Raw genomic sequence first — 20,477 nt, forward strand, 5'->3', positions numbered from 1 at the left:
TACTTGCCGCCCAGCCAATGAGTTGTGACTGTCACAACTCAGCCCATGGGAAGCCACTACACTTCAAACTCCCAGTTTATTCCAATGGACTGTTTATAACAGCTCCTCCCAACTTTTCCCTTTCCTCCGTAAAGGAGAGTTCCTCTCATTTGTTCTGTGGACTTGCGGATGCCTTGCCTTAGATTGCTTGTCCCAGATTGCAATTCTCTACTATTCTTGAATAAACCTGTTTCTGCCAGTCAAATAACTGGCAGTTTTATTTCTAAGGTTGACACTTCTCTAGCCAGTAGGGAATTTAAAATGAAAACTACAACAGTCATTGAATTAGGTAATATTTAGAAACCTGATAATACCAAGCTTTTTAAAAATGAGGACTCTCATTCTTTAGGAGTGGGGGTGTCAATTGGTATTCTCACTTTTATGAGCAATATAGTAGTATCCAGTAAATTTGGAGGTGTGAAAATGTTCAGCCTCACGGTTTTACCTCTAGGTATGTACCCTAAAGAAACTCGAACACGTGTACACCAGGAAATATTTACAAACATTCACTGCAGAATTGTTTATAATAGATGGTTTATGATAGAAAAATAATGTCCACCAATAAAAGAATAAATAAGATAAATGTTTGTTATCCACACACTGAAATACCATATAGCAATTAAAAATGAATTAACTAGAGGGACGCCTAGGTGGCCCAGTCGTTGAGTCTGCCTTCAGGTCAGGTCATGATCCCGGGGTCCTGGCATCGAGTCCCGCATCAGGGTCCTTGCTCAGCGGGAAGCCTGCTTCTCCCTCTCCCGCTTCCCCTGCTTGTGTTTCCTCTCTCGCTGTGTCTCTCTCTGTCAAATAAATAAATAAAATCTTTAAAAAATAAAAATAAAAAAGTAAAAATGAATTAACTAGACCTACATCTATCAACATAATAAATCCCTAGGCATAATGTTAAGAGAAAAAGTAGGTTGCAAAAGTAAAAGTATAATAGGACACCATTTTTATAAAGTTTTTGAAACATGCAAAAAGTTTGTGTGTTATTTATGAATGTGTACATGTAATAGTTAACTGTATATGATGATAAACACTAGAGGATAAGGGAAGAGGTAAGAATTTATTACATCATTCTGTATATTTGTGATATTTTATATTAAGCATATATTTTAAAGAGGAAAGACATGGCTAAGAAGCATACAAGAAGGTTTTAATACACTGGCTAAGAGAAGATGTAACCTAAGTAAAAATAAATTAATGTGCTAAAGCAATAACATAGGATACAAGGTGTCAAGGAGATAAATCAATTCCAGGAAATTTAAGAATTTCCTTCAACTCTATTTCTGAGAAAATGGTATTCTTCTTAAGTCCTGGTAAACAGGTCAGCTGTTGCTATATTGCTCACCTTGTGATATTCCAGTTGGAGAAATTTAATTTCACTGACATGCTCATTCATTAGAATATTGCATACATAAAGGAAATGTTTCCAGGGAATATTTCTACTCTATGGGTGCAGAGAACTTTTAGGAATGTGTGTGGTCATAATTTAACAGTGACAGTGTACACCTTACCCACTGCTCGAGGCTAATTTATTTTTTATTTATCAGGCTGCTTACCATATTATATCTTAAATTGAACCACTTCTGCTTTCAGTGGAATACACCATCATCTTAAAATATGATTATTTGCCCAACAAAAATAATAATTTATTTTTTTGTATGCACTATGGCAATCTGTATGCATTTAGGGAGAGAAAGATTAATTTCTGGTTAAAAAGGAGCCAAGAGAAAAAGAAAAGGTCTTCAAATGTATAATTAAAATTAAATTAATCATCTTTGTTCTTTTTAAGCATATTATTTTGCTGGATCATTAAATATATTCAAAGATACTGTATTGGATTAAGGGGATTTAATGCCTAACCTCTCTTCTTTGTCTGTCTAGGACTGCAGCTGAGAGTGTATTGAGTAGGGGATCAAGCATCCCACTAAGAACCTTCCCTGGAAAGAGGAACTAAAGGATGGAAACTGAAAATGAAAAAATCTGCTTTGTTTTCCCTAAACGGCTGATGAGTCAGACAGATGTTCGCCTGTAAGTGATGTGAATTTATTTAATCTACTAAAACAGAAGACACCGCACTGAAGGCAGTGCCTCTCCCTTTTCCTTGATTCCTTTACTTGGCATTCCATTTCCTTTTCCTTTACTTGGCATTCCATTTCCTTTTCCTTTACTTGGCACTCTATTTACTTTTAAAGAGACGCATGAAGATGAAGAAGCACTATGATCACAGTACTGTTTGCATCCATCTACATTCCTTTCTTTTGGAAGAGATGATCCTGGCTTCCCTGTTGGTCTTCTTCACCTGCATCTGGATCGCACTGACGCCAGATGCTTCTGCTGCTTTTGAAATTAAGAAGTCCCACCAGCAGCGCTCCTCTTCAATGAAAAGAACCCGGTAAGATAGTCATAGTATAGTATCTGCTGTCATTGTCCTCCCTCACCAACTGCCACAGACCTAGGGGAAACCGAGAAACAAATCTCTAATGGTATCACGTATTTGTGGGTGACTGCCTCTAGAGATAGCATTCACCCATCAAAATAAATCACCTCTGGGTAGCATCAGGAAGAGTAGAATCTTGGGTCTCTCTCTGGCAACTGTATGCTTATTTTTGGAGAAAACAAGGGCTTGGGTAGGGATCTTCTTTCGGGGAATGTATTTCTTCAATGAATAATGCCTTTATTACTGATAATGATACATGTTGAAAGTTTCCCCAAATTTTTTTGAGTAGAAATTGGTCTAAGCAACAACTTCTAATGTCAAGGACTTCGAGAGTAGATAGTTCCGTATACCAATAATATAGTAATGAAAAGCATTAAAGCCATTTGTTGCCTTTCAAGGTGAGTTTCCATACCTTTGAAATATTATCCTGAATGTCAATACATCATTGTTATTATCTTATCATGAATAATTGAAAGAATGTGCCCACGTGCTAGCGAAAGCACGCAAGCTTAGGAGAGTGTTCATCCTTCTTTACCTGGGACTCCATGGGTTTTAGCACTAAGTGTCCCAGGCAAACAGGAATGGTCAGTCACCCTACCACAAAAGTGACCTCTTGTCTTGGGGAAAGTCTCTCCTTTTCACCAAACACAAGATTTTCAAAACTACCCAGGAGGGGAAATTGGGGAATGAAGGTGAGTTATGTCACCCAGCCAACATTGGCAATCAAAGAGGTGACAGATGTTTCAGCCAGATTGCCCTCACATCTTGAATATTTATGAGGCACTCCCAATAAGATCAGGAAAATGAACATAAAATTTTAAATAAATCCTTGTGAAGCCTCAGGTTTAATGACCAGAAACAAAAGAGGTGTGGGGGCGCGGTGGGAGGAAAAATTTATTGGACTCCTAATTTCTGCTCTGCTCTTAAAAATCCAGGGCCACCTCCCACACTCTTTTTCCATGCTTCTGTTCCCACATCCAGATCTGAGATAATATGAAGTTTTGTCCAGTTTAGCCACTTTCTGAGTCTTCCTCAAGGCAGTTAGGCAAGCAATATTAGGGGAACATGAGGTTACACCATCAGACTGAGGGAAAGGGAGATTGTCATAGGAGCTAACCCATCACTATCAATGGCAGAGTTGCTGCAGAAAAATCTACTACGTGTGTTTTTTAGGTGTTATTTAAGGGGCAAGAGGAAAACATCAGTTTTTTGTGGTGAGGTGCGAATTTTTTTTCTTATGTTGGAGGTCTTGTTGTTAGACCCTATTTAAATGAAGAAGGAACCTCAGGGTGTCTGCTACATGGGGCCAAGCATGTCTGTTTTCCCTTCTCCATATCCTAAGTGAGGTACCCCTTTCAGCAATAAGCTAGTATGTGAGTCATTGAAATTTCTATTTGTGTCTTTTGTTCTTCAAAGAAAAATCCTCTAGGGCACGAGGGACTGAGTAAACCATCAACCCTGGTTCAAAAGTACCACTTAGAATGAAAGCTCGTCATTTTCCCTGAGTGAACCAGATAATCCAGCCAGCCAATTTCTGAGCTGTCACTCACCAGTCTCTCATGCAGATTTGAAGGCATTTTTGACAAAAACACAGAAATTACTATATTAGGGTAGTTTCTAGAGTAAGGAGCCCAGGATTCTTCAGAACTCAGTATGTGAATAAATACTGTGAGGTTCTTTGCCCCACACCCAATCTGATTATCAGTAACTAAATAAGTAATGAATTAGTTAATTAATAATCCATTCTTCTATAACACAAGAGAACTAATAGAATGAACATGGAAGAAAGGCATGATCTTTCTTTAAAAACTGTGAAGTGGATGGATTTACATAACCTGGCGTTCATGTGCATTATTTTGAGCCGGTTTTCATACAATCAGTCCCTTAAATGCTTTCTTATTAATTATTTTCTTTCAGAATATAATCTTACGCTTTACCCCGAGATTCCTCTTTTTAGGGGTGCCTGGGTGGCTCAGATGGTTAAGCGTCTGCCTTCAGCTCAGGGCATGATCTCAGGATCCTAGGATCGAGCCCCATATCAGGCTCCTGGCTCAGCGAGGAGTTTGCTTCTCCCTCTCCCTCAGCCTCTCTCCCCTGCTCATATTCCCTCTCTCTCTATCTCTCTCTCTCTGTGTCACATGGATTAAAAAAAAAAAAAGATTCCCCTTTTTATCTAAATATTGTTAAAATCGTTTATCTAAAGATACCCTTTGTTTCTTAAAAGCAAAACAGGAGGAGAAGGAGAATTGGCAAATAAAGTAAATTTTGGCAGGTGAAAAATGTCCCTGTTTTGCCTAGGGAAGAGATTTGGCTCCCTGGTGATGCAAAGAAGATTAGGCATATAAACTCATTGAATATTTATTCATTCTTCCAACAGTTGTATTGAGTGCCCTTTATATGCCAAGTGCCGGGGTCAGGGATTAAGGATGTTAGAGGAACAATACACTGTCTCTGGCCTCAAGAATAGTGAGTATGGAGTCTGCCTAAATCAGCTTGCAAGAGCCAAGTGTTCACAATTTCAGGAAATCTATTTGCTAGCTGTTGAAAATAAACATCATTAAAAATTAAATTATACATATAATTTATAAACATACAATTAAATTATTTCTTAAAAAGGGAATACATACTTGAAACTCACCACTCCCTTATTCCTTTACTATATTTTACGATTATCTCATTCTTCAGGCTATTTACGTCTATCCTATCTGTCAGGTAGAAATCCCATCTATTACATTAAATCATGTTAAATTATGTTATGTTATGTCATATTTCGTTATATTTTACAGCACTACACTATGGACTGTGCACATCTCTGTCATGTCAGTACCTTGCAATCAGCCACATGGGAGTATTTACATTGTGGAAATCAGCAAACACCACAAATAGGGCTGTTTTTTTTTTCCTGGAGAACAACTTGCTAAACATTTACCAGCACATCCATGAACCTAACGTAAAAGCCAGGAGGGTCCTAGGGATGGCAAGTCCAAGTGCTCCTGCAAGTGAGACAGAAGGCTGTGCAGAGGTTGTGCCAATTACAGACGGGGTGCTCCTCAGGACGCTGTAGCTGGTCGGGTCCAGCCTTCTCTTGTTGTAAGAAAACTTGAGCCCGGTGTTGCTAGATTCTTTGATCTTTGTAGAAGACTCAGGAAAGTAAGATTTTCATGTGAAATTTTCCAATTTAATATAACATACAGACTATGCAAAAAAAATACGGGCAGACCAGTTCCTAATCTGGTCCAATTTTCTCATCTCATAGGTGAGGAAACTGAGGTCTCATCACTGAGCTCATGATCAGATAGAGACCCAAGTAAGACATAGGAACTGTCATGTCTCAAGTGGGGCCTTCCCTCTGGGTGGCTCTTCCACAGAAATGTTCATGTCTATGGGGTTTTTTTCTTTATAAGAGATGGGCTGTTGACTAAAGTCAGGTGTGTCTTCCCAGGACTGGGGAGTTCAGGAGCAGGTCAGTCAAAGCCCCAGAGTTGCTCTATAGAAGGCACCATGTCCTCCCTAAGAAAGAGCAAAAGCATCAGGGACCTAGATATAAACATTGGATCCAGAAGTATGAAGGTTGTCTTAGTGATCAAAAATCGCATCACCTAATTTTCCTACTTTATTGCATTCTTGGATTTGCATCTTTGTAGCCCATTTTTGCTTCATTTAGTATTTTTCTAAAGGAAAATAATAAATCTATACAAAGTTTTTTAAATGTTGCTTACGCATTATTTGAGACTACTGGGCTTCTGTGTGTACTGGTTCATAATAGAGCTCCAATGAGAAAAAAAGTCCATGTTAAGCAGCAGACATGCTTCTAGAATGACAAGGAGAATGGAATGATAAGGTAGAGAGCCATACCTGGACCCTTCTTTGGAAAAGATCCAAGATGGCAAGTCCAACTTGTTCTAGATAATTTATAAAGCATTTCTTATGCAAATTCAATAATGGAATTTTACATGGAAACAATACAAAGAATCTCAACTATGCTCTCCCTTTTCCAAGTTCTAATCCTTATTCATATAGTTCCATGATTTTTCATGTTTAAAATTATAGTATAGAAACTATTTTGTATTTTCTTAACTTAATCATTTTCTATGTTGTTTCACAGATATTATAATGGTTGGTAATTTTAATCACTCCATATTATTACTTTGAATTAAAGGACCAATTATTATTGAACATTTGTTTTCAAATTTGCACTGTGGTGAATCACAGCAGTAAATATTTTTATGCATGTAATTTTCCCTGTACCAATAAAAATTATAATATTACTGGAAATGAATTATAAGTCAAAGCATATGAATTATCTTCATAGCTCTTGAAATTGATTCTAAAAGGGTTTTGCCAGTATTTGTGCTGTCATCTACAAAGTATAAATGTTCCCATTTTGTCATACCTTTTTTTTTTTTTTTTACTTTTTTTTTTTTACTTTTTTTTGTCATACCTTTTTAACATGGTTGGCTGCTGAGATTTTGTGTTCGGGGCTCACTTAATCGGTATAAAATGGTATTGGTCTTAACTGGTATCTCGCTGTTAACTCTCTAGATTAAATGTTTTTTATTTTTATTTTTTAAAGGTTTATTTATTTAAGAGAGAGAGAGTGGGTGCGCTCACATGCACAGGGGAGGGGCACGAAGAGAGGGAGAGAGAGAATCCAAGCAGACTACCCCATGAGACCAGAGCCTGACACAGGACCCTGAGGTCATTACCTGAGCTGAAATCAAAAGTCGGTTGAGTCACCCAGACGCCCCTAGATTAAATATTTTTTTAAAATATGCTTGTTAATTATATTTTTCCTTGGTTCAATAGTCTATTCATGTCAGCCTACTTGTTTTCAACTAGTTTCATCCTAGTAAACTAATCAAATATATAGACCCTTGGGAAAGCAGTTTTGTGAAGTAACCTGCTGAGTGTTAGTGACTCAATTAAAATGAGTTTCTGTCATTCCATTTATTTAACCCCAGTGCATCAGAATGACTTAGATGTATTTACTTTTCCTCATCTGGTTCTAGTACTTTTTAATTCTTTGCCTAATATGTCCTCCTCAAAGACTCCCTTAATCTCCCTGAAACCACTCAAAATCCAGTCTTTTCTTCCCCACTTTCTTAGTCACAAAATTATAGTAGAGTTTCTGATACCAAAAAGAGGGGGAGCAAAGACAAAGATTGAGAGTGCTCATGTAAGACTCTTCCATGAACTGAGATTTCTTTGCTCTATTCCATCAGGACTCAGTCTTTTAGAAGATCCTCTCCTCAGACAGAAGTTATCCAAAAGCTTTCTTTCAGTAGCTACTAAAAATGAAGTTACTTTTTCTAGAAGAGGGGAAGAGGGCAGAAGACACAAAGTGGTTTAAAATGATATATATATTGAATTAGACCAGAAAGCTCTGAACTAAACCTGATGCTCCACCATATATCAACCCCCTTATTAGGCATATTTGCTTCTCTTTGCCCACAAAGTGTAACAAACATTGTTTGAGAAATAGTAGGTGTAAGTCTTGGTAATAGTTATCACTTTTCGCTTTGGGTTAGAATCTTCTCCTTCCTGGATGAAACAAAGGAAACCTATTTCCATGCTCCCCCTCTTTTTGGATTCCTCTGCATTCCCATTGCCATCCCTCAGGTTCTAGAACTTACTACAGACATTCTGCTCTAATCTCAACTTGCACCCATACTTTCTGCTCATTTTGTCTTTGTAAAACACTATTTTCATCAGTTTACCATTTTGCAGTGTTTTTTTGTTTTTGCTTTTGTTTTACTGTCTTAGTGCAGAAGTAGTTTTCCTTCGGTGACCCCAAGAATCACTTAAGTAACATGTTTAATGCAGATTCCTAGGCTCTGTTTCCTCAGGTTCTGGTTTAGGTGATCTGGGGGTGGAGTGCATGGATCTAAGGTGGTGGTGACAAGGTTTTCCTGGTCTAAAAACCATATTCTGAGAAGTCGCCTGCCAGAGTATCACATCCAGATTTGGTTTATCATCCAAGTTGCTCCAAATTTTGGGTTACCTTACCTGCCCACACTTATATAATAAAGAGTAAGTGTTGGCAGATCTTTAGCTATGTGTAGTATAAACTGAGAAAATGAGCTTTTATGTATATATTTCAAAGGATACCAAGTTGAACACAGAAGGCTAACCTAAATCAACATACCCAAAAGCATGCATATCTCAAAATTATTTTTCCCCACTTTGGAGGGATAGCAAACAAGAAGCCAGAAGGAGGAAAGATGACAGTACCAAAGCATGGCTCCTGCAATACGAGCAACTTCTCCAAATAGAGGACCATGACTTTGCAATGAGACCTGGATTTGGAGGTGAGTATTATCTTTACAAAACTCTTATGTCACAATCTCTTGCACTGTCGAAGTTGAAAATCTGAAGCAATTAAGACCAAAACACAAGTGAAGACCATCAATTAAAAAAAAAAACTTTTACAATGATATTCTCTTGAATGAGAACAATTGATAAATTTTAAATTGATCAAAAAAGATAAATATCTTTAGTAAATATCCACATTATTTACTAATTACAAATAGTGTGTGCTCAATAAATAATGTATATCATGCCTATATGGCAACTACTTATTCTTTCAACTAAAACCTGTAAATTGGATTCTGTGATGATATTCATAAAATCTTATTGAATAAGTTTATAAGCTGGAGTGCCTGGCTTTGGTGAAAGGACTAACACACCAAATGCCATGGCTCTCCCTATGAAACATCTCTGTTCAGGTTTCTCGTTTTATTACTTCAGGCACCTTCCGGAATGTTGGAGTGCCAGGCACTCGGCTGAGCCTGTTAATGCACTAGCTTATTCCACCCTCCCCGTGCCTCGTAAGTAGGCACTATCATGATCCCTAGTATTCCAGTGTGGAAACTGGGGTGTAGAGAGGTTAGGAGATTTGCTCAAAGCCAGGAAAAAAGCAATACGCGGTGGAACCGAGATGCAAGGGCAGGTAAGCAGGACCGCAGAAGGCCATGTAAGGACATACTTGGACCAAAGTCTTTCCTGCCCTCAGATTGGTTAACGTGCGTCCAGTTGCATCCCTGAGGGAACCAAGTTTTCCAGAGACGCACAGGATGTGGTGGAATCAAGCAGTTAATCTGAACTCGCCGCCTTACTGCTAAATCCATCCTGAGGCTTCTGTCATTGACCTAAGTCTCCACTCCCACCATTCCTGAGCTAACAACTTTCCAGACTACTAGAGGTGTGGCTATCGCAGAAGCGAATGTGAAGCTGAGAAGGCAGGAGCCCGCAGCTGTAGAACAGATGCAGCTTTTTCATAAACAACTCATACTTTAAGTTTTCGGAGCGGGCTGGGGGAAACTTGACACTGGCTCTATTGTGGTTATGACCAAGGGAAGCACAACAGGCAATGTAGGTACCTCAGAGGACTCACTTGTTAGCGGGTAAAATAAAAACAGCAGGTCAGGTAGTTGGGATGTTGAGGGGTGTTTGTTGTTTTTTAACTTCGTGGAATCCATTGGGCTGCAATTCTAAGGGTCTGGCTTTGATTTTATTAGATTCGTGACTAAAACATTAACAAGCATCAAAGTCACCTGGGGGATTCTTAACAACAGATTGCTGAGCCCCACCCCCACACCCAGGTTTCAAATCCCTAGATATGGGTGGGGCCAAAAATTTGCATTTCTTTCTCTTTTTTAAAAATTTTTTAAATTAACATATAATGTATTATTGTTTCAGGAGAACAATTTGCGTTTCTAATCAATTCCTGGGTGATGCTGATACAGCTAGTCTGAGAATCACATTTGATAATTGCTGAATTAGATTATCAGCATCAGATTAAATCTCCGGCATTTCATTTTTTGTTTTTCCAGAGCATTTCTCACACTTACTGAAGTTAATTTAAGATTTTTAGAAGCCTCGAAATTAATCAGGTTTAAAGATGTGTTCGTGTTTTACTTCCGGGACTACTTCTTTGTCTTGTTTTCTTCACATCACTGCTCCTCAGATGTGTCTTCCTTACTGGAATTCTCCCAAAGATGCCTGAACCCTAAACTACAATTCCCAACAGACCGTTTCTTTCTTTCCCCTCCAACCAGAGTTTGCCCACAGTTTGGATAATATATTCTACAGCTATCACGCAATTATTCTGTACGTTGGTCTCTATGATTCTGTAAAAAGTTTCTAAAGTCTCCCCTACCAACGTTTAGTTGGAGAAAATGTTACGTAGACTTGCCCTGCCATGGGCCTTTTTAGGCACTAGAGGGAGCCAGTCGCACAGGAATGGCTTGGACCTGGCCTTTCCCGAACAGCAATTAGAAGCTCAAAATGATGTATGCACTTCAACACCAATACAAAAAGCTGCCCTAATTCCTGTCAGTTTAGGTTCTTCAATTAAATGAATTCCTATCTTGGAGGAAAGGGTTTCTATGGGTCTATTTTAGACCACTGAAAGCCAGAACGACTGAGAGAAAAATGGCTGTCCTTGAATTTGGACACAAGCATTCTCTCTAGAAAGGCATTATCACTCAAAGTGATTCAAGGACTGGCGGCAGAATCACCTGGGAGTTAGTTAAAAATGCAGACGCTCAGGCCCCACACTCAGGCTTTCTGAATCAAAATCTGCATTTTAATAAGATCCCCAGGTGATTTGAATACACTTTACAATTTGAGAAACACTGCTGCGGATGACTGAGGGAGGACCCTCTGCTCTTACCTTAAAACACTTAAATCTTCATTCTCCCTCCCCTTTATCATCCTGGTCCCCCAGAAAAACATAAAATTGACCTTAAATTTCCACTTCCTTTGATCTGTTGGAGATACATGTTAAGATTTTATTTTGAGTAGGAACGCTTTTTTAAAAAGCAATTATTTTTCCTGAGGCTGTATTGTGGGGTTATTAAAAATGCAATTGAAATGGGCTACTTAGTGGCAGGTGGCAAATCATCCCACGGTGAAGAAATTTTTCTGACAATCATGGACCGGGGCTAAATGGTGTCCAAATGTCTTATGTGTTCAGTCAGCTCAGGCAGAAAAATCCATAAATTCAGGCAGAAGTGTCAGCCTGGTAGCTCCGTGAAAAACAGTCCTTAACCTTCTCTTGGTCAGAACAGCTTCTTCTACCAGTGACCCATTTCTGTTCTCTCAAGGCTGCCTTCCTGGGGGAATCAGGCTGCAGGATAGACAAGACAGGCTTTAATTTATCGTCTCCTTCTTTATACTTGTTCATAACATAAACACACGCACATACTTCTTTCCTCTTGTGCTAAATGTAACTTCAGCACTTCCTCTGCCTTAATGTGTTTTCCTAATTAGCTTTAACATTAAAACCAGCTGCTACTGCAGTGTTTTTTACTTTTATAAAGCATTAGAAGATTAATTGACTCATTATGTGGAAACAGGAGGATATAAATTTAGGGGAGCTTTTTGTTTAACTTGGGTTATAAATTGCAGCTCATTTTCTTTATGTTTTTCCTACCCTTTACATCTCTCATCACTGAGGGCTTTTTTGTTTCACTCTTAGAGATGATGATTTCTTTCTTTAAAGTGAAATCAATTTAGCATCTAGAGACTGGCTACTGAGTCAAGACAAAAGCTAACGTTGTGAAAGCTGCCCGTATAATCTATGTTTGTCAAGCAAGAGGACTAGCCTGGGAGCTGGAGGGAACTGGCTATATTCCTGCATTAACTAGCCTTGGGTTTCAGGCAAGCTCGCTGACATCTCCGAGTGAGTTATGTCATATGTCAAGTGGAGGTAACATCGGTTCTACCTACCTACCTAACAAACAGCTGTAATGATAATAGGAGATAATATATTGTATGATGTATTTTAAGTGTACTATACACATAAGATATATGACTGTTATTTAACAATCCTTATCCCAGCATACATAAAAATAGACTGATGGTCTATCTTTACGTATATAAAAACGACTACAGATGTGTGTGCTACTACCTAGGTATTGATCCTGGGAAATCAATGCATAATGATAACGGTTAATATTTATTTATTTTTACTATATTCCAAATGCTTTATATATGGAATTAATGCAAATATTTGTGAAATTGTTATTATTTGTGTTGTTATATATGTTACTGATCCAATAGATGCTGGACAGGTTGGTCGGTAAGACGTTTGAATGGGGTTAGGTTAAGGACTTGACACTCATTCTTTCATTTAGTCTCACAGCAAGGCTATTAGGTAAGTACCACAGATTTATTTCCCCTATTTCACAGATAAGCAAACTGAGATTTAGAGGAATTAAGGGATTTATGGAAGTTTTGGCTTTAATTCGAGATTAATAGCTAGAAATTCCGTGATTTTTAATCCATCTGCTTTATTACTATCTTCTCTCTTCTGAGACTCAGCTCCTTATCTATAAAAAGAATGATATTTGGAACTATATCCAGCTCCAAAATTCTGTAATTTTGCACCTTGCCTTTACATGGCCCTCCCCCTCCACACTGTCCTTGAGAATGTATAGATTCCTAGACCCTGGACTAAGGTACACTTGGGCATGGAGTTCAAAGGAGCCAAAAATGAGGTCAGATGGCATCTGAGGGCAAACATTTTTCTTCAAAATGGAAGAGCTCATCCCCCCAAGAATAGAATTGAAAGGAAGAAAAAAGAAATTGAGAATGTTTCCAGGAGTCCATTCCTAATGGACAAGCCATGTTTTTACCCCACTCTTTAACCCATACCAGTCTTCTAACCACCCTGAGGGTCTAGTTCTTTCCAGTGGTAGCATGAGTATCTCCTTGTGTGGTGGCTTTATATGACTGCCCTAGCTTGCAGAAATAGTCATTAACAACTGGGATCTGCTTACAAGTCACAAAATTCTACATGCAAATTGTTCTCAGGTTTTGTCATAAAATAGGTGCTCTGTGAGAAGCACTGTATCATTTTCTCGTCAGGAGTGGGCTGATTAAATGTTTGAGTGCAAGATTGGGAATAGTAACTTGCATTGCTAGGAGCAGGTTTGCATTTTTGCTGAATTGCAATAGCAGTAACATTTATTTAGTGCCATTTATTGAACACCAATTAAGTTTACTAACTGTGTATTATTTCTAGTCCTCAAATAAGTCTCCAAGGTGAGTACTGCTACTAGGATTTTATAGGTGAGGAAACTAAGCTTAGAAATGTTACTTACCGTGGATCACAGAGGAGTGGTAGAGCTGGGTTCAAACTCTAGTCTGTGACTCTAACACCAGAATTTTAACTAGGACATTTCTGCTACCTCTCCAAGACCTCGCCAGGCCTTTCAATCCCTTGGACTATTGGAATTAATGGGAATATTTACTCATCCTGAATTGATCCTGAAAGGCCATGAATTTTTATTGTGATATCTCTACTAACTAAAGAAAAAAAGTAAACAAAAGCATCAGAGCTGAACCCAGTATATAATAGAGTAATCCTGAAGAGTTCCCAAGTTAAGGCATAACCATAATTATCGTTAAACAATTTTTAAATAGAATTGTCGTCATTAATGTATAGAAAGTAATTGATCCAATACTGCAGGAAGTCGTTGGTGGTTACGATGCAAGCAAAGTGTTCCTGAAACCCAGAGTGGGAAATGTTTTTGAGTGACAAGCCCAGGGCCTATCCAGCTGGAACCCCTGTAAGTAAGGAATGATACGAGGGTATGTTACGGAATATAAAAGGAAATCTGTCTTGGTAAAGTGAAGGTAACTTCAACCAATTAATGAGGGGAGTCCTAGATGGTGGACAGGGACTGGCGAGGCATATCTTGTTTTATAATGTGTTGTGCATTTATTTATTTATTTATTTATTTATTTTTAAAGATTTTATTTATTTATTAGAGAGAGAATGAGAGACAGAGAGCACGAGAGGGAAGAGAGCAGAGGGAGAAGCAGACCCCCTGCTGAGCAGAGAGCCCGATGTGGGACTCGATCCCGGGACTCCAGGATCATGACCTGAGCCGAAGGCAGTCGCTTAACCAACTGAGCCACCCAGGCGCCCTATTTATTTATTTTTTAAGATTTTATTTATTTGACACAGAGAGAGAGATAGAGTGAGGGCTCACAAGCAGGGGGAGTGACAGGCAGAGGGAGAAGCAGACTCCCCGCTGAGCAAGGAGCCTGGGATCATGACCTGAGCCAAAGGCAGTTGCTTAAAGGATTGAGCCACCCAGGCGTCCCATGTGTTATGCATTTAAAACACAATAATTAGGCACTTTGTTGAATGATATGCACATGTATGTCACATGTCACAAATCCAGACATTAATTAGCCTCAAGGAGGAAGTTTTCCAGCCCAAACCTTCTCAATCGCAGAATCTTGACTAAAACAACCACCTGGGATCCACCTAGGCAAGATTTCTGTTTCTGCAAAAGTAGTTGAAAGCATTTTTTTTAAACTCAGAATTCTACAGAGACAAAAAATTTAATTGAGAATTGGTCACTATGAAAAGAAAGCATACGAAGACTACATGTATAAACATAAAAATTATTTTAACATATACATACATCAAATTCCATGCATGGTACTAAGTGAGGAAGTTGTTAACATCAGTTTACCCTCATACAGGAACTGGTGAAACCCTTTGTGAGGTGTAACAAGGAAATGTCTTGGTCTCAGTCTGGTCTAGGTTTTCTTATGGCGTTGTCATCCATGTTCTCCGGACCCATGAACCAGATTCATTGAGACCCAACTGCAAACAAATCTTAGCACTTGTCTGAGTTTTCTCCAATTCTGACTTTCAATACATTCTCATCAAACACATTTCTAAGGATGTTTGCTTCATCCCAACTGCAGGTTGTGGTTACCGATGTCCTGCAAAGAGACCGTTGTGAGTGTGTGGAGGCCCTGTGTAGACTGTACTCTGGTCTGTGTTCTTCCAGCCTGCCACGCACTGCCCAAGCAGAAGCAGCTGATCTTTTGGAAAGAGAGAAAAGGCTCCCACATTTTTCAGAGTCATGAACTCCACAACTACTCCACTCCCTGACTATAAAATATGATCCTTACCATAGAGAATACATAATTCTACATACTCTTAGACATGTTTTTGAAACATTGTTCCCTTTTAAATCACTACTAGCTAAAACAAAAAACAACAAAAAAATTGAACACACTACTTCTATACCATAAGTATACTATAAGAAGGAAAATGTTGGGTTATTTCTAAGGGTAATAATGTGTAATGTGTATATAATTATGTATATATAATAATGTCTAATGTGTAATAATTATTGAAATAACATTTACACATGTGCCTTTTTATTGTAATTGACTATATAATAATATATGAATAGATAATGGAGAAATTTGTTGTTAAAAATTTTTTTTAAGTAATTCACTTGCAACATTGATCTCTCTCTGCTTTGAATATTACAAAATAATTTTAATGATCTCTAAGTATATCAGTCATTCTTCTTTCTGAAGGGTCTCCAGTGCCAGTAGGTATAGATGTCCAGGTTGAAAGCATTGACAGCATTTCAGAGGTTAACATGGGAAGTTTCTCTATGAGATATTGGTCTTTTCCTGAAAAGATAGAGAATAGTGTCAAAATCACTGGTGTTTAAAAAAAACAATTTAATTATGTATGTTACTATTATGTATTTTTTCATAGAGTGGAAGTTACTTTGCTCTCTATTCACTCTTTCTGCTTGAAATTTAGATTTTATGTTATTTTTATCATATGCAAATACCACAATTAAAGATAAAATGTAAAAAAAAAAGATAAAGGGGCGCCTGGGTGGCTCAGTCATTAAGCATCTGCCTTCGGCTCAGGTCATGATCCCAGAGTCCTGGGATTGAGCCCCGCATCAGGCTCCCTGCTCAGTTGGAAGCCTGCTTCTCCCTCTCCCACTCCCCCTGCTTGTGTTCCCTCTCTCACTGTGTCTCTCTCTGTCAAATAAATAAATAAAATCTTTAAAAAAAAAAGAGAGAAAGATATAAAAAGAGAAAGAGAAAAAAGTAGGGAATCTCTTGAGGAAACCAGACCTAGAAAATATAAATCAATTAAATTGGTAGATCAAATAATCTTTTTATATATATACTTAATATTTTTATTTATAGTGATTCCTCCAACTAGTCATTGCCATCCAAATGCTAACTGAATGAAAAATTATAGGACATATAAAAATTCCAGCAAATTCTAGACAAAATTTTCTATGACTTGTTATATTTGTTTCAATCTTCAGTTAATGTTCTTGTAGTCCTCATCATTATCGAATTTGGTATTTATTTCAAGTTTCACTATGAAACTTCCTTCATTTTAACCATCCTACTCCCAAAGGGAATAGCACCAAGGGTACTCACTACTTAAAAATGCCTTGTTTCAAAAGTTTTGTCTCTTCCCTGACAAAAACCAGCTTCTACTGACATTTTCTTGAGTCTGTTGTACTCCAGGAACAAGTACTCTTTACTTCTGCCCTGGCATAATTTCTAAATTATCCCTGAATGGCCCAGTCAGCATCTAAAATTCTCATTGTCTCCACCCAGGTGCCCTTAAAACCAGACCTTATCCTTCTCTCTTGAATAAGGTGAACTATGGGACTCAGTATCAGCTAAAACTGCACTGGGTTCTCCATGCCCAAGGTGAAAATGCTTTTTAATTATAAGTAACCCCCAGTGTTGGCTTCTTTTGCTTCTCCTTTATCATCTTCCCATGCTGAATTCACTTTCAATTCCTTGAAGTTTTACCCCACTCTCTTCTCAACATGGTGCTCAGCCTACTAGTGGCGATGTTGATGTGTCACTGAAATGTACCAATGTCTGCTATTTGACTTCATGAGCTCAGATCTGATTGAGCACCTAATTCTAAATATATGCTTACTAAAGCAATCCATGCAGTAACCCACACAACACCCTGTAAAGTAGTGTTATGGGAATGAATGAATCATTCTATTTATTTGCCCTCACCCTAATTCAAAATTACACGTCTGATGCTCCCAGATTAACCTAGAGCAATAATACAAAGCACCTCTATTCTGAACCTTAAAAAAAAACAAACTAGCTCATCATTAATTGGTGACTTATCTGTAGTTTACTGAGATTTGTCTTTTGCTTATACCATAAATGTCAAAATTCTGTCACATGTGCTAGTTGAAGAATAGTTTGAGTATTGTTGGGAAATAAATGATAGTAAGAAGTAAACAATTGTGAAAGGTGAAACACATCATCATCATCCACACCCAATGACTTGGATGTAGCTAGGGGAGTTTTTTTTTTTTTTTTTAAGATTTTATTTATTTATTTGACAGAGAGAGACACAGCGAGAGAGGGAACACAAGCAGGGGGAGTGGGAGAGGGAGAAGCAGGCTCCCCGCAGAGCAGGGAGCCCGATGTGGGACTCGATCCCAGGACCCTGGGATCATGACCTGAGCCGAAGGCAGTCACTCAACCGACTGAGTCACCCAGGCGCCCGCTAGGGGAGTTTTTGTTCACACAAACAAGATGTTAAATGTAGCATCTGAGAGCCAAACAAAGCTCAAAGTATTGACTTTTTTCCCTGCTAAAATAATGTTAATATAGCTCCGTCTGCCCCCCATCTTTCTCTCTTTACAATTGGATTACACACTAACAATTCAGTTCCCTCAGCCATACTGGGTCAGAATCTCAGGGTATTAGCTTCTGGGGAATGTGCTGTTTTGACAAATTCACAGGTAAGTCTTTTGAACACTAGAATTTGAGAACCACAATTTCTTGGTATTCTTTCTCTCTCTCAAGCTGAGGAAAATCGTTATCTCCATGTCAGGATCTCTGACAGCATGCTTTCTATTAACAGCTCTAATAAATGCTGTGTTCATTTTTGTGGGACTATAGTTTATTCAACTTGGGGTGGGGGCTTCTTTAACAAAAATAATACAAATGTATGGATACAGAATCCATTATAAAAGTGAATATATATTTACAATGAAAAAAATAAGTCAAAGTAAAATACTGGGCCATGTAGTTCCAAATCCTTTTCTTCTGAGATCTCTTCAGCTGATTTCTACCAGTGCTTATGTAGAAATGTTTCCCAGTTATAACCTAGCTTCCCTTACCCAACTTGAATTCTCTCTGGTTCCTAGAAACTCAACATTCACCAGACTCCAGGTGAAGGAGAGGCTCTGCAACTCAAGCTCAATGGCTTCATCCTAAATCTGCCTGAAAATACAATATAAGCCATTCACTTTATAGGTCATTAACAGCCATGCCAATCAATCTAGAACTAATGGTATTAATTGGTCATTCTGAACCATATTCCTCTGGCTTTGACTTGTCTCTTTTTCTCTCTGCCTAGGACTTTACAATGACTTTTTATCTCAGACATTACTGGAAAGATGAGAGGCTCTCCTTTCCTAGCACAACAAATAAAAGCATGACCTTTGATCATAGATTGATCAAAAAGATTTGGGTACCTGACATCTTTTTTGTCCATTCTAAAGATCCTTCATTCATGATACAACTGTGGAGAACATCATGCTGCGCGTGTACCCTGATGGAAACGTCCTCTTCGGTCTCAGGTAAGGAGGGCTGTGTACCTTCTTTGGCTTCCCTATACCAGGGTTGTCTACACCAAAGCTAGTGGATCTCACTTCTGACTAAACTCACAATATTACTGTCTGTTTAGTCATGCTGAAGGTTGGGACACAGGCAGAAAATGTGATTTTTCCTTGTTCTAACTTTTAGATTTTAAAGAAGAGTTTTCTACTCTATCTACATATTGTTGGAGAATGATATCGTTGGATATCAGCATATCATTGGAGAATGATGGAAAATAAGGTTGGACAGAGTGGGCCAAAGTATGGAAATCCCCAAAAGTCTGGCCCACAATTTTATAGGTGCACAAAATTGCTTTTCTTCTTTACGAATTATACATTACCAAGCGGTCTTGGAATCTTGGATTAACTAAATAGTTTTCTTAATTATCTCCTTCATTTTTTACAAGAAGGTATAGTCATTGTTCAAATTACCGCTAATTTGTTTTACTCCCTTTTCATGTTTTTAATTCAAAACATTTTCTCTGACACTATGCTGTAACAGCCCTCCATCTTTAATTCACAACATGTTCTTTTAGCCTAATGAATCCTGTACATACTGAATGGCTTATCATTGGTAATTCTAAAAATGCTTAGTAAATCCAAGTAATTCAATGTTTTTCATGTCTTAGAAATCCCAGACTCTGTCGTAAGACTCTGAAAAAAAAAAAAAAAAAAGGCTCCCCGAAGGATATCCATGTCCTAGTCCTTGGAACATGTGAAAGTTACTTTATTTGGCCAAAAAAAAGTGGGGGGGGATCTTAGCAGATGTGATTAAGTTAAGGATCTTGAGGTAGGAAAATTATCCTGGATCAGTTGGTTGGGACCCAAACGCAATCAGTCGTAAGTAGCTTTGTTAGAGAAAGGCAACGTGACCATTAAGACGGAGACCGGAGTGATGTAGCCGCTAGCACAGGGATGTCAGGCGCTGCCTGAAGCTGTAAGAGGCAAGGGATGCATTTTCCCCCTAGAGCCTCTGGAGGGAACAGGGTCTTTCTGACACCTTAATTTTGGTGTAGTGATACTAATTTCAGACTTCTGTCCTCCAGAACTGTGAGAGAATAAATTTCTGTTGTTTTAAGCCACCAAGTTTGTGGTAATTTGTTACAGTGGCAATAGAAAACTAATACAGGTTGTTTTTGTGCACTAAAAACACCGTGCTCGCTTTAGGACAAAGGTGCTATTGCCATATTGCTGTCAATGTTTTTAAAAAGGCAATGAAAGGAAAGTAATACTTTCGGTAGAACTTTTAAGTCAGGAGGAACATGGGACTCGGAACCATACTGGAGTCAGGCCTCACTAGGAATCAGAAGCAGAATGGCAGCGTCCGGCCAAGGAATCAACTGTTTAAAACTTTCAACTTCTTAAAATTAATTATTTTGATGAAATAATTAATTCAGTAGATTGTCCTTACCCTGCACATTCCAAAGAATGATTTCTGGCTCAGTCTCCAAGCTCTTCAAATATCCTGCCTGATAAGAGGATCTTTTTGACCCTGAGGCCTTGGGCCACAGCAGACAGTCTATGCTAACAATGGGATTTATGGAGGAGGC

General features: G+C 38.3%; 1 protein-coding gene across 1 annotated transcript in view; it reads left to right on the forward strand.

The window, feature by feature from the left end:
- Window positions 1–2,312: 2,312 nt before the first annotated feature.
- The window catches only part of GABRR3 (gamma-aminobutyric acid type A receptor subunit rho3), a 41,719-nt gene continuing 23,554 nt past the window's right edge, over window positions 2,313–20,477 (forward strand). The window contains 5 exon segments of the mRNA XM_081804469.1: window positions 2,313–2,437; window positions 8,678–8,790; window positions 15,842–15,908; window positions 18,686–18,825; window positions 18,828–18,909. Of these exon segments, the coding sequence (XP_081660595.1) occupies window positions 2,313–2,437; window positions 8,678–8,790; window positions 15,842–15,908; window positions 18,686–18,825; window positions 18,828–18,909 (527 nt within the window).

This window comes from Leptonychotes weddellii, chromosome 1, assembly GCF_054177405.1.
Source record: "Leptonychotes weddellii isolate Sample4059 chromosome 1, ASM5417740v2, whole genome shotgun sequence".
NCBI classification, from domain to species: domain Eukaryota; kingdom Metazoa; phylum Chordata; class Mammalia; order Carnivora; family Phocidae; genus Leptonychotes; species Leptonychotes weddellii.